This window comes from Siniperca chuatsi, linkage group LG5, assembly GCF_020085105.1.
Source record: "Siniperca chuatsi isolate FFG_IHB_CAS linkage group LG5, ASM2008510v1, whole genome shotgun sequence".
NCBI classification, from domain to species: Eukaryota; Metazoa; Chordata; class Actinopteri; order Centrarchiformes; family Sinipercidae; genus Siniperca; species Siniperca chuatsi.
This window is the reverse complement of record NC_058046.1, coordinates 25,537,777-25,551,225: the sequence shown is the minus strand read 5'-3', so window position 1 is coordinate 25,551,225 and position 13,449 is coordinate 25,537,777. Positions and strand designations below refer to the sequence as shown.

The following is a 13,449-nucleotide window of genomic DNA, read 5'->3' as shown; positions in this document are numbered from 1 at the left end:
ATCCTCAAGCGCTGTTTTCTGATGTTTGTGGTGCATTGTGGAATAGCCTTCTTTAGGACATTATCTATTATTTCCAGAAAACATTTAAAGTCCCTGTGGACCACGGCTGAAGCGCAGGGTAAAAGGCGCATCCTCTGAAGGACGTAACCCCTCGCAGTAAATACTGCTGTTGTTCATCTGTCTAATATTTATCCCTGAAGCAGATTTATGTGTGTGACTAAATGGTTACTGAGACATGATACATTCCCACCTGCGTTGTCTCGGTCCATGGGAGACACAGAGGCAGACAATGCAGTGAACTCATTTAACTGTGGAGTCCAATGGCATCTATCTATCTATCTATCTATCTATCTATCTATCTATCTATCTATCTATCTATCTATCTATCTATCTATCTATCTATCTATCTATCTATCTATCTATCTATCTATCTATCTATTCTTTCTGTGCATGAGCACAAAAGAAGTCTGCATATAGACATGTGGTTATGGACCGACCACAGACTTCTGTCTTCTGTTTTTCAAAGCTTGGCAGAGGCCCAAAAGTGAGTCAAGGAAGATTTGACTTAGTTATTTTTGAAACAAAGCATTTTGAAGTCCTGCTGGATAATGGGGCAGTGGCTTTTACTGTAAACAGGGAAGCGTTTGTAAATTTTCCTCAATCTCTCAGAAATCTGTTTTGGAGTAGAGAGATGATCATTTTGGAAAATTTAGGACCCTGCTAAAAATAACTTAGCAAACAACTGATGGCACACAGTTCAGCACAGATATATAACCAATGGGCCATACGTGGGTGTTCCCCAAACATGACCCATTAAAACCAGCATGCAGCATAAAAAGTCAGCTCTTTGTGTTGAGGCTTTAAGATAATAAAAAACCTGCTATTTTAGAACTAACAAGCACTGCTTTAGTGGAACTGACACACCCTAACATTAAGGGACAAATAGAGTGTTGTTGGCTAGTGTTTTACTACACATGGACTGCTTACCTGGTGTAAAATCGCAGGACTGGACAATTTGCCTGATTTATTAACAATGTTATTGCTCACAATGGTCTCACTAAATCAAAGTGATCACATATTTTTGGATGACAGGATAGATTTTAGACATGAACTGCATCATCGTATGTCTCATACACTGTAAAAAATGCACGTGAAATCCACAGCAATTTACTGTGTTTGTGCAGTAATCAAAGAGTTACCGTGGAAATCACAGCAATCAAGTCACTACTGTAGATAATCACAGTAACAAATTATGTAATGTAGAAAATCACAGTAACCCTTTATGTACTAGTTATACTTTAATGAATTGCTGTAAAGATGACATGATGATTTTACAGTAAACTGGCTGTTTCTCCATAATACAGTAGATTGCTGTGAGCAACTGATCTAATTTACAGTGTAGGCTTCTACCAGAGATGTTCCATTCAAAAGTTATCTATAAGGGATAATTATCAAGTTAACATTATTTCTAAGGCTCAGACAGAGGCTGTCTACATTCGCGGGTCATACAAGTTAGCTAACGTTAATGATGCTCTCCTAAGCGGTAAATGGAACCAGTCACACGTGGATTTGTTGTATTAACGTTAGCTTATCTTACTTGTGCTAACTATTTCTGTTTGTATCTCTTTGATGCAAAGTCTGCCTTGTAAAGTTAAATCATGCATGTGTGTTTACAGGGATTTGTGTTTATGCAGTCGGTTCTAGGAAAGTTGCACGGGGTGCAGTATGATGATCATGCTTATTGTTATTTTGTTCTTTGTCTCATGTTCAGTTCATTGCGTTGACTTAAAATTGGGCATGTGTCAGCCTGAGTAAGTGCAGTTGACAGCATAAGGCAGTGAAACTAGATCCAGTTAACCTTAAAGTAAAGTTATTTTTAGGTGGCTGCTGCATTTAGTTGGCTGTAGAGCAATTGTTAGAATAATTCAGTCTAGATTTTAGCTGTGGGAAAGTCTCAGTGTGCATTTTTATTCTACTAAGGCCATGTGTTTTGACAACTGCTCTTTATAGCTCTTGTGTCAGCGTGGTCAGTATTAAAATGATAGTAAGAGAGGAGATGATTTAATTTTTCAGGCTGTTTTCTAGTCTTATTGGAAGGATTCCAGGGGTTTCCCTACCATTATAAAACTTTTTTCACAGTGCCTAAGTAGAAAAGTGATATTTTCATCCACTGTGCTCTCATCAACCAACACAGTGGGCTAGCTAAGCTAATAGCAAATTGTTATGAACAAGCTATAACCAAAGCTGTGTATGTAGCCTAACTGTTTATTTGAGTTTGTAACATATCTTAAAACTATTCAAATTCTTGTAAACTTAGCTACTACCTGAGACTGGCAGCCTGTCCTCCCAAACCAGAACCCAAATTCTTAACTAATGAAAAAGAACCGGTAACACTATTGATAAAGAACTGGACCGATAAGAGTATCGATAAGATAAAGATACAATCCTAACCATGTCTGAGTGAATGTGTTTCAGTTTTTCAAGGTATATTCTGGGCACATTGCTCATTGTTTGTTACCTCTTGTTAGTTCAAAAATCAGTTCACTCACAAAAAGATCATTTAAATGTCAAAAGATCGAAAACTAAAAATGGCATGGGTAAAAATAACTGATGTCATGTGTTTTATTCATTTTGGTTTCAGGAGACACCTTCACTGATGGGAGCTGGATGGTGAGCACTGAGCCACTGTCTGGCTTACTCAGTGCTGTACATTGGAGGTGGCATGTACATTGGAGTTCATTCAAAGGTAGGGTTGAACCTCAGAACCTGCATTTTACATATGTACAGGGCTCATACAAAGTCTTAAAAGTTTGGAAAAGGCTTAATTTTAATCGTTACGTTTTCAAGGTTAGGAATATGCTTGAATTTACTCCTTGAAAAATGTTTCTGATTGATTTTCAACATAATCTGGTTTTTCTTCTACATGTACATAATGTAGATGTTGCCCGCATTAAAAATATATGGTGGGAGGAAAACTTCCATTCCATAAACGTGATTATATGCTTCATAAAGCTGAAAAAAATCTGCATTAAATGTTGCGTGTGTTTCTGACACTTTTCAGGCGCTTCATTGGCATGAACCCTGAGAGAGAGAGAGAGAGAGAGAGAGAGACAAAAACGTCAAAAGGAAAAGTGACATCTAAAACCGCAGGGCGACGTACAGGGAAACAGGTTGCAGTGAACCCGCGTGTTTCCACTCTACTCTGCAAGCTGATGGACTACCAGTGCCATTTCTAAAATGGTAAGAAGAAGCATATACACACACACACACACCAAGATGCCTCTGTCTCACTCTCTGTCTCTCTCTCTCTTTTGGGTGATTTAATATGTTGTCCTCTTTGTTCTTTTCAATATATCTAGCCACTCCTTGGAGCCTCTGGGTCGGGATCTGGACCTGAAGTGCTCTCCATTTCATCCTTTTCTTGTTCAGCAGATTAACGGAGACTCAGCTGTTGTGGCTGTGGCTTTTTGTATTGTTTCATTGTTGGCATGTAGTTAAAAAGCATATGCACTTTCTGTATTGTGAAGTACAAAATTAACTTTTTATTGTTTTTAAGACCATGTTCTCAATTGGTGTTGATGACCTTTCTTTACCTCAGTGGCAGGGGACCAGGCCTTTATTTGGGGTTATTTTAGAGACATGCATTTATTTCTACATGTATCGTATGAGTTGTTGTTGGGTACAAGTAATTCCAACCAACTCAGTGTTTTTTTTTAATCTGACTTATTTGAGACCATTATTCAAATATTCTCTTTGATATGGGAATATACTATATGTGAATTTTTAAAAAATCATTTTTGCACTTGAAGGACTTCGTAAGACCATTTTGAACAGTTATGAATGTAAGTTATATTTTTTTAAATAAACCTTTTAAATAAAAATAAATAAAGCAGTTTTACTGGTTTACCTTTGACAGGTAAGATGAGCGTGTGTAACTTGAAAATAAAGCTGCTGGTAATTGTAGAACATTTTAGAACAAACAGAAATAATGCTGCATGTATACAGTCTTGTAGTCTAATTACAGAAGAGCCCTCTCAGAGTTTGGTTATTCGTGGGTTTGTTTATATTGGCAGGAATGCATGTGATTCTGATCGTCAGTGTTTCTGTGCACTGTGTTAGTGTGTGTTTCTGTGAAGTGTACTGTGACCTGTTGAGGCTTTACTCCTGATTAAATTAAGTGGAGTGTTTATTTTGCTCCCCTTGTCATTGTGGTTGTTGTTGACAACCAGTTTTTTCAAGATAAGGATCCTCCTGTGACGTTTAGATCCTCTGTATGGGAGCATTACGGTTTCCTGGTTAGTCATGATGGGCAACTACGAATGCCGACATTGTTCAACTGAAGTGAAATAATAGCTGAATTGACTTATGTGCATTATACAACATAGGTGGCAAACCTTATGCAGTTAAAGTATTTAAAATGCTTGTAATTAACTGTTAAATCAGCTAAATATACCAGATATACAGTATTTTACTTATTTCCTCCAAATACAGCTGTAGAAATTACACAGTTTTCCTGTATTCTCTAATCACAGTAAATAACTAATTGAATCATAGTGAAGCCACTGTAAAAATTACACTAACTGGCCTGCAACCCTGCTGCCAGTGTAATGTGATTTCTTACGGTGAATAATTGGCTACCGTATACTGTCATCAAAAATACTGTACTTGGAAATGGCTGTGTTTTATTTTACAGTAAATTACTTGTCAATTGCTGCCAGTTAATTACAGATTTTTTTTTACAGTAAGTTACTTGTCGATTGCTGCCAGTCAAGTACTGTGAATTTCACGGTAAGTTTTTTACATTGTATTCCTGTATGTTACTGTGACAGGCAGCCAGTTTTCTTTTGAAAATGCATCTTTGCCAAGTATCCAGATTGTGATTTAGAAAGCTCTCTGGATTAGGTTCAATCCCAGAATGAATCGCCCTCTTATCATTCCCAGAGACATTACCCAAACTGACCCCCTGAAGTCCCCTGTTACAGTAATGTGCAACAGACTGTGAAATGTCTGAACCTGGAAAATAATCAGGACCTTTTGTCAGTCTTAGATGGGAGAGAGAGGCTTTTACATGAAGAGATTGTGGCCACATTCCTAATAAAGGCTTCCCTGTGTTGTGGAGAGTAGCATGTCAGAGAGGTTTGGGGCCTTTTATGACAGAAGTATTACTGTTTCCCAAAATGCATCAGTTTCAGGTCAGCATTTTAGCCGCTGGGTTAGTGATTGATGCGCTCAAATGACAAGAGAAACTGAAAATCATATGAATCCCAAAAAAAGAAAAATTATATCAGTGAAATAAAGTTGTTGCACCAGTTTAACCCGCAACATGAAGTTGACCAAAGATCAGTTTTTTCACATTTTCAGTGTTTGACCAAAAACATTTAATCACAAGGTCCTTTCAGCCATATCCTGTGGTCTTCATCAGCGGATAGAGTTTACTCAGAGCAAATTGCTCTCATGAAAGACTCCAGAAAAATCAAGTAAATGGACCTTGTAATAAGAATTTTGCCATTCTGCCATATCCAAGGTCAAGAATGAACCAACAAACTCCAATTCTGTTTTATTTTATTGTATTTTTTATTATCATAAGCTTTATCTAATCAGGTCATCTCATTGAGGTCAAGGTCTCTTTTTCAAGAGAGACCTGAGTACAGCAGAAGAACAACTGAATAGCCACACACAAGCACACACAAACAGCATTAGAAACAATTGCAGACATCTCTATGGTCCAAAATTAAAAGTTTTAACATTTTACAACCTTATCCAGTGGTTTGTAAAATGGATAAGTACATATCCCTTTCTGTCCACAGGAGGCGCTGTCGGGCACTGCTCCGTGAACTTTGTTCTAGTAGGAAGTAGGCGTGTATACTCTCTGAGTTCTGGCTTTTGAGTTATTTCTCGGGAAGAAAGGACATGTGGACTCAACTTTGACAGGTAAGATGAGCGTGTGTAACTTGAAAATACAGCCGCTGGTAATTGTAGAACATTTTTAGAACTAACAGAAATAATGAAGTACAGAAAAACCCTCTCATAGTTTGGTTATTCATGGTTTTGTTTATATTGGCAGGAATGCATGTGTTTCTGTGCACTGTGTTAGTGTGTGTTTCTGTGAAGTGTACTGTGACCTGTTGAGGCTTTACTCCTGATTAAATTAAGTGGAGTGTTTATTTTGCTCCCCTTGTCATTGTTGACCTTCATATGCTCACAAGTGATTGTGCCTTACACAGGATGGATCTATCTTGTCTGTGTTAGTTTGGTGACAATAGTGAAATTAACGACACTTGCTGCTCTTGTGTACCTCAAGGAATAAGGTGGAGATGGAAGACTTCTGGGCATTGGTGCTTTGGGTGCTGAAGATCTGGCTGTACCTCATTATCAGCCTCATCATGATCCCAGCCATGTTTGGCTTCTCACTGGGCATCTCCGAGATCTACATGACCATCCTGGTCAAAACCTTAGAGGTACTGTTGTTTATATTGTTACGCTCCTCGCAGATGTACATGCTTTAAGCTATGAAGATATTCTGATTCTCATCCAGTGGTTCACATAAGACATGGCCTTGAATGTCTCCTGTCTGTCCTCCTCTACAGTGGGCCACTCTGAAGATACAGAAGGCAAACGCAGATGAACGAATACTCAAAGCCTCTGCATCTAATGGTGCGTACAGAACGGTGTGTCTGGAATGATGTTCCAAGTAGATAGATAGATTTTGAGTTCTAAAGAAAACTCTTCTAAAGCAAAGTTGTAGTCATATCCCTTATTGTGAAAGATGGGGGTTTAGTGACAGATATATGTTGTGCTGCAATTCTGGATTTCATAAGATACTTTGTGACAAGTCTGGGCAAGCATGTTGCAATGATATTGCTCAGTTTTTAGAGAGTAATTGAGTACCTGTGCAGTTCAGAAAGTATTTTGTTTCTGCATACAGATACATTTCTTACAGGATGATAGCCCTGTGACCGTTTAATGGTAGGTTTAAATGGTTTTTATTTTGGACTACAGGACTGTCTCTGTCTGGCACCGTGACTCTGTTAACTTTTATGACAGGCAACAAGGTGAAGTTGTTCCGGGAACTATCTCACAAGATGCAATCACTCAACTCTTTATCAGTCACTAAGCTACACAGGGTGGTATCCCCTGCTTTAACACATAAAGACATTAGTTATGTCAGCAAAATGTGGCCTCTGCAAAGCCAAAGGATGTCCGTGTTACATTTTTAAATGTGAACGATGAATACAGGAAATAGAAGTGCTTCATAAACAGAGATAAGTCTGACATTGCTCTGAAAGTTTTGATTGAATATTGAATTCAGGGTTTTGGACTTTGCCCGCTGGGTTATCAGATAATGTAGAGTCTAAGCTGAGGTCAACTGTTAACTGTTCTGAGACCTGCAGTGCAGCCTTTTGCTCTCTGAACAGCGCAGTTCTCCAGTTATTATTATGTATTTCAAGTCAAAAGGTGAAAGGCCATGTTTTAGGTGGGTTGTTGACACGTTTTATTGGCTAAGGTGAATTTTCTTGGAAAGTCCCTGCTGCGATGAGAAGTTCAATACAATATCTTATGTGGGCTCTTACTGTGTCAGAGCCAGTATTTCATGTTGAAATCTGCTCGTTCTGCCAAATGACACATGTACATTCTTACTGTTGGTGATGCAGAATTGCTGTTGATTTTTTTCTTTCTCCTCTGAAGTGCACGTCCCAGAATGGTTTTATGCTTTAAATCACTGTAATAATTTATTTTAGTTTTTTATTTTTATATCATTCTCACCAAATATAGAATGTATCGTCCTTCCAAGAAACACATTCCTGAATGAACTTTGATTTTCTTTTTCTTCTGTTGACCATTCGTCCATACTATCAACACAATCTTAAAAGGTATAACAAAGTTGACTATTCCTCCAGGTTGCATGATTCCTATCAGGTGATTGAGTTTGACTGTGTGTGTGTGTGTGTGTGTGTGTGTGTGTGTGTATTAGGTCTCATCCAGAGGGAAGATGGCTCTATGGAGAAAGAATTAGAGGAACTTAGACGCAGTCGCCCCAAACCACCAGTGGGTGGGGATTTTACACTTAGTGACTGTTTCTACTTCACCCGGAGAGGAATTGGGAGCATTGTAGAAGATGAGGTACATTTTTACTTTATTTGCAAAAACACTATTTGTTATGTAAATGGTAACACATGATTTGGAATCCCTGGTTTTGCATTTCAGACTCTCTGGTTATGGTAGTATGACTTTTAATTTCACTCATTTTTGAATTCAGGTGACCCAGCGGTTCACTTCAGAGGAGCTGGTGTCCTGGAACCTACTGACTCGCACCAACAACGATTTCCAGTACATCAGTCTGAAGCTGACGCTGGTCTATGGCCTCGGCATCTTTGTGAGATACTGCATCCTCGCCCCTCTCAGGTACACACATACTGAATATAGTATGCTACCTGCAAAATTAAGCTGTAGTGATACAAATGTAGCATTGCCCTCTAAGCAAAAATAATGTCAAAGGTTGAATCAAACCTCAGTGGGTGGAGATTTAGAACTGTTTGTTCTGATAAACATTAGGCTTTCTGCCTTTCTTTTTTCCTAAACCTAGCCAAGTAGTAAGGCTTTCTGGCAGAAAGCCCTGAGGGCAAACTTCTCCCATGTGCTCATGAAAATGCAAAATCATAAAAATCCAAAAATGTAATCTCTTTTGTTTAAAGCTTGAGCAGTTTCTTCATTTTCTGATAAGTTTGCCATTCACTTAACTGTTGCACCAATAATAATTGTGGAAGTTTGGCTCTGGCTGTTGAGTTGAACTTCATTAATAACATAATTGGTACATTAAATCCAGCCATTTCTCTAACAAGCTGCTATCAGACCATGCTTCTTGTGTTTTGTGAAGGCCATAATTTTAATATGAGTCACTGAGTTAAGTTAGTTTTCACTTAGGTTTGGCCTACAAATAAAAAACTTCATAGACCTCTGACATATAAAAATGTTTTTCCCGATGTTCAGTATTTATATAAATGTGTTGTTCCACTTTCTCCAGGATAACACTGGCCTGCATTGGCCTCACCTGGTTGGTCATTGGAACATCTGCAGTCGGATTACTTCCAAATTGGAGGTGACTACAAACTATAACCATCTCAATAATAGTCATATTTCATATCTAACTTTTTTTCTCAAGGAAATAGTTCCCTTCTCATTCATGTTTGTTTGCTTATTTGTGTGTTTTTAGGATTAAGCTTTGGCTCAGTGAATGGGTCCATGTAATGTGCTACAGGATCTGTGCTCGAGGACTCTCTGCCACCATCCGCTATCACAACAGGTAAGTGAGACTCCTTACCGTGTAACTTTCTAACAAAGATCAGGAATATCTTCTGATATTGACTTCATGTCTTCACCTCGCAACAACAGGGAAAATAAACCTAAAAAAGGAGGAATCTGTGTTGCCAATCACACCACTCCCATTGACATTGTGATTCTCTGCAACGATGGGTGTTATGCTATGGTACAGAAGCAACTTCTTTTATTTTAACATTTCTATACTAATAGGTAATTGTTCATGCTAAATCATGACGTGCTGCCATAATTGCCTAAATGTGTTTGTCAGGTGGGTCAGGTTCATGGAGGTTTGATGGGAGTCATCCAGAGAGCCATGGTGAGGTCCTGTCCTCATGTTTGGTTTGAGAGAGCAGAGATGAAAGATCGCCACCTAGTGACCAAAAGGTCAGTTTTCCACTCCTCAACTTCAGCACGTCTTTTCAGGCTTGACTTTGCATGTTTTTCTTGCCTGTGTTTTCTCTCTGTGGCTGCTCTGGTACTAAGAGAGGTTGGCATTTTCCTGGCAGTAATCTCTTCTAGAGTTTCTGTATCTGTTATTATCCAAACAAGAACAGATATGTTTTGGAAAGTTGCTATTGAACAGTGACTCATACAGTTTGGATTCCAGTATCTCATAATATTACATCTTCACCCCGACACTCGTTCCAGATGTTTGATGTATTGTCCCAAATGTTAAAAAACTTCTTCAAAGGTGCAATATTTCGATATTTATATAGTCAGGAAATGGTTTCCAGTACCTCTTTGTGTTGCTTCCAGGTTGAAGGATCATGTGAACGACAAGACAAAGCTTCCCATATTGATATTTCCAGAGGGTAAGTGTGACCATGTAGAGAGATAGAGTTACTTTATCCACACCAGTTTTATGTTTGTCTTTGTATCATCAAAGATAAAACTCAGTGAGCGTTGTTGTTTTAGCTCGGTGCCTGATGGCAATCTGGCCACTGATTTTATGTGGGCTTGGACAGAGCTCACACAACTCTGTCCCCTTTTAATCTCCTGATGTCTGGTTTCCACAGGAACCTGTGTCAACAACACATCTGTCATGATGTTTAAAAAGGGAAGTTTTGAAATCGGAGCAATGATATACCCAGTAGCCATTAAGGTACTTCAGTCTTGTCTGACAATCAAGCTTAATGCCTCATTCAGATTTTTTTCTGGCTTTCTGGCTTACATATTTCAAAGTACAGTTCCTCACTGCACTTTTATGTATTTCTGAACTTTAGTATGATCCAAAGTTTGGAGATGCTTTCTGGAACAGTTCCAAGTACAGCATGGTCAGTTACCTGCTGAGGATGATGACCAGCTGGGCCCTTGTCTGTAATGTCTGGTACCTGCCAGCCATGCACCAACAGGTGTGTATGACGTGCTGAAGCATGTGAGCACATGCATGCATATAGCCACATGTACAGCCCACAGAGGCCACCCCCACCCGTCTGTATATGTACATGCACAGACACACAGCACAGTAGACTGAGTTTGTTTTTTATTAAAAAATGGCAGGAGGGGGAAGATGCTGTCCAGTTTGCCAACAGAGTTAAGTCAGCCATCGCTCACCAGGGAGGGCTGGTGGATCTACAGTGGTAAGATTCAACCTCTTCACTTTCTTCAATTGTTATTTCTTTGTTCTGGAGTGTTGTTCTTCTCTTTTTACCTGAAAACAGACTTGAGACTTGTTCTGTAAGGAAATGACTTTTATATGAAGAATTCAAAATTCAGTTTAGTCCAGGTCAAGGCTTAATCTGTGACTAAGAAACCAACCCATAGTGTTTGAACACAAATGTAATTGTGTAATGTATTACAGCTGGTGGGTGAAAATCTTTTATCAACTTTTGAATTGATAAAAGATTCAAGTTTTGAATTCACCAAATGGGTTTTTGAAAAGGTTTCCGAAGGAATGATGAAAAAATTTGAATCCACAGAGGAACATGCAATCTTTTAACTGAATGTCAAACATGGAAAAACACCAAACACTGTGATATTCATTAACATTGAACAGATGTGGTTAAATGATTAGCACCACCCTCAGTTTGTCCTGTCTCCACCTTGCTGCCTCTGCAGGGATGGAGGCCTGAAGAGAGCAAAGGTGAAGGAGTCGTTTAAAGAGCAGCAGCAGAAGCAGTACAGCAGCATGGTGGTGGGAGACGACAGCAGCAGCAACAGTGACTGAGATCCCAAACCAGTACGCTGTACAAATCCCTGCCATGTTTTTGGAGAATATACAGTCCTCTCTCCTCTAGTATGTTCTCATTAGCCGGACCTGACGGTGGAATACTGCCATGTGGAATTAAACACACTGTGAAACCGTAGGTAGGCTACAGCTAATAGGAGGAGAGTCTCAGTGATTCACAGAAAACACAAGTGCAATATTGAACTTTATGAGAAACAGACGGACTGAAAAGGGAAAGCTCTCTGTTTTTACTGCAGCTGAAGAAACTGTAGCTACTGTTGTGATCGAATGTTAGTGCTGAGAAAATGCTCTGAATGAAATGTGTGATTGCAGACAAGCTACTGGTTAGAAAAACTAGATCCATGAATGCCTCTACCTTCGGTCTGTTGACCCATTCAAGTGCTGTTGATTTGTTTTTTTAAATAAATTTTAGTTTACACTTTCAGTACCCACGGTGGGATTGTGCAGTGGCAAAAAGAACCTGAGGTAGTTGTACTGTTTTATAACAAGACATATTACTTAACACATATAACAGATACAAAGAGAAATTTAGATCTTGCAGTGTTATACTGCAACATAATTAACACTGATAAGCACCTATATAACATAGTTTTCAGTTAAAATTCAACCTGTTTAAACAATCCTCTATTATTGAATATAGCACTGATTGACATATAGCTTAGTTTTTAGTTATTCAAAAAGGAAACTTCTTGCACAGTGTTTTTGGTAACCTTTGACCCCTCACCCTTTTTTCACAGAACTGCAAAGGTAAAGCACAAGAGACACAAAGGTTTGGCACTTAAATAATACATGATAACGCTGAGTGTGAAAGCCCAGTTCATTAATTATTCACATGAGATGTGACGGCCTTAAAGGAGAACACAGAGCAGAGACTTTTTGGTTCTCTCTGCACTGGATGGTTTTCCTGAAGTTTGATCTTCACTGCTGCCATTCTCCTGTGGGTCCCCCTCTGTGGCTCCTTAAAGCAAATTAAGGAAGGAATTGTTTTAAGTTCACTCACTGAATCTGCGTGAATGTTGATGCAATCCAGATATTTCTTTCGTTTCAAATTGTCAGCGTTCTCACCATCATTCTCATGATCACTGGGATCTGTGTTGTCCTGCATGCCCTGTGTAAAATAAACATCACTTAATCACATGAATGACACAGTACCACATTGTGCCTGACAGCCTCTAAACCAATCAGTTGTGAGCCTCTACTTGATGACAGTACTTACCTTCAACAAGTTGCAACTTTTGTTTTTCTTTCTCTGTTCCTGATATCTGCAAATAACATCAACAATAAAAATACGTTTACATGTGAGTGCCAAGAAACTCAGCTGAGTCTAATTTATTCACACTGATGTGTAGTGGACAACAGCCAGTGTGTCACAGCTTATTTTGAAATGTGACTTCCTGTCTCTTCCTTTGAAGAGAGCCAGCCAGTAGAAACTAATGGTATAGTGAAATATTTATGTTGATTCAGACTGCCAGTTTTTAAATTAAGTTGCTTTTATCTCTTAGCAATTAAAAAACCATAAAGCTGCTCTGTGGCAAATCGTCTGTGGTTTTACCTCAAAGAATACGACGATTTCTACGTTCAGAGCAGCCCTGGCTCTAACAATCTGTTATTACATTATGTCTTGTGTTTCTTGTAGGCTATGATCTTAAATTTAGCTAGCTAATTAGTTATGTTAGTTTTCATCACTTACGTGTAGTTATTATTTAATTAGCTGCTGGAAAACTGGGGAATAAGTGTCTTTCCATGTTTACATCAGCCTGCACTGGCCTCAGCTGGTTGGTTACAGTAACATCTGCAGTTGGATTAACTAAACTGGGGGGGCCACAAAATATAACCATTCCACACAAAATGCAGCTTTTTCATTTGCATGGCAAACTTTTGAATTATTTGTAAATATACCTGCAATTTAACAGTTACAAAAGTACAGATTGAGCCTTTAACAA

The 13,449-nt window shown here is 38.7% G+C and overlaps 1 protein-coding gene and 1 long non-coding RNA gene across 2 annotated transcripts; both read left to right on the top strand.

Moving 5' to 3' along the window:
- Nucleotides 1-2,643: 2,643 nt before the first annotated feature.
- On the top strand, nucleotides 2,644-4,036 carry LOC122876293. The gene is made up of 3 exons (XR_006378050.1): nucleotides 2,644-2,746; nucleotides 3,062-3,240; nucleotides 3,360-4,036. It is a non-coding gene; the product is annotated as an uncharacterized LOC122876293 (long non-coding RNA).
- Nucleotides 4,037-5,788: 1,752 nt separating this feature from the next.
- agpat9l (1-acylglycerol-3-phosphate O-acyltransferase 9, like) lies at nucleotides 5,789-12,808 on the top strand. Its single transcript, XM_044196407.1, has 14 exons — nucleotides 5,789-5,931; nucleotides 6,302-6,458; nucleotides 6,588-6,654; nucleotides 7,973-8,121; nucleotides 8,258-8,403; nucleotides 9,023-9,097; nucleotides 9,212-9,301; nucleotides 9,391-9,484; nucleotides 9,587-9,702; nucleotides 10,075-10,130; nucleotides 10,335-10,420; nucleotides 10,542-10,670; nucleotides 10,819-10,898; nucleotides 11,377-12,808. Exons 2-14 carry the CDS (start codon nucleotides 6,315-6,317, stop codon nucleotides 11,483-11,485), a joined length of 1,341 nt encoding a protein of 446 aa, XP_044052342.1. The 5' UTR covers nucleotides 5,789-5,931; nucleotides 6,302-6,314; the 3' UTR covers nucleotides 11,486-12,808.
- Nucleotides 12,809-13,449: the final 641 nt, after the last annotated feature.

Excerpts from the sequence above, each read along its gene's own strand:
- agpat9l (XM_044196407.1), top strand. The coding sequence starts at position 6,315 with ATGGAAGACTTCTGGGCATTGGTGCTTTGGGTGCTGAAGATCTGGCTG. Across the intron at positions 10,421-10,541 it reads TATACCCAGTAGCCATTAAG|TATGATCCAAAGTTTGGAGA; the intron begins GTACTTCAGTCT and ends TCTGAACTTTAG. Across the intron at positions 10,899-11,376 it reads GGGCTGGTGGATCTACAGTG|GGATGGAGGCCTGAAGAGAG; the intron begins GTAAGATTCAAC and ends CTGCCTCTGCAG.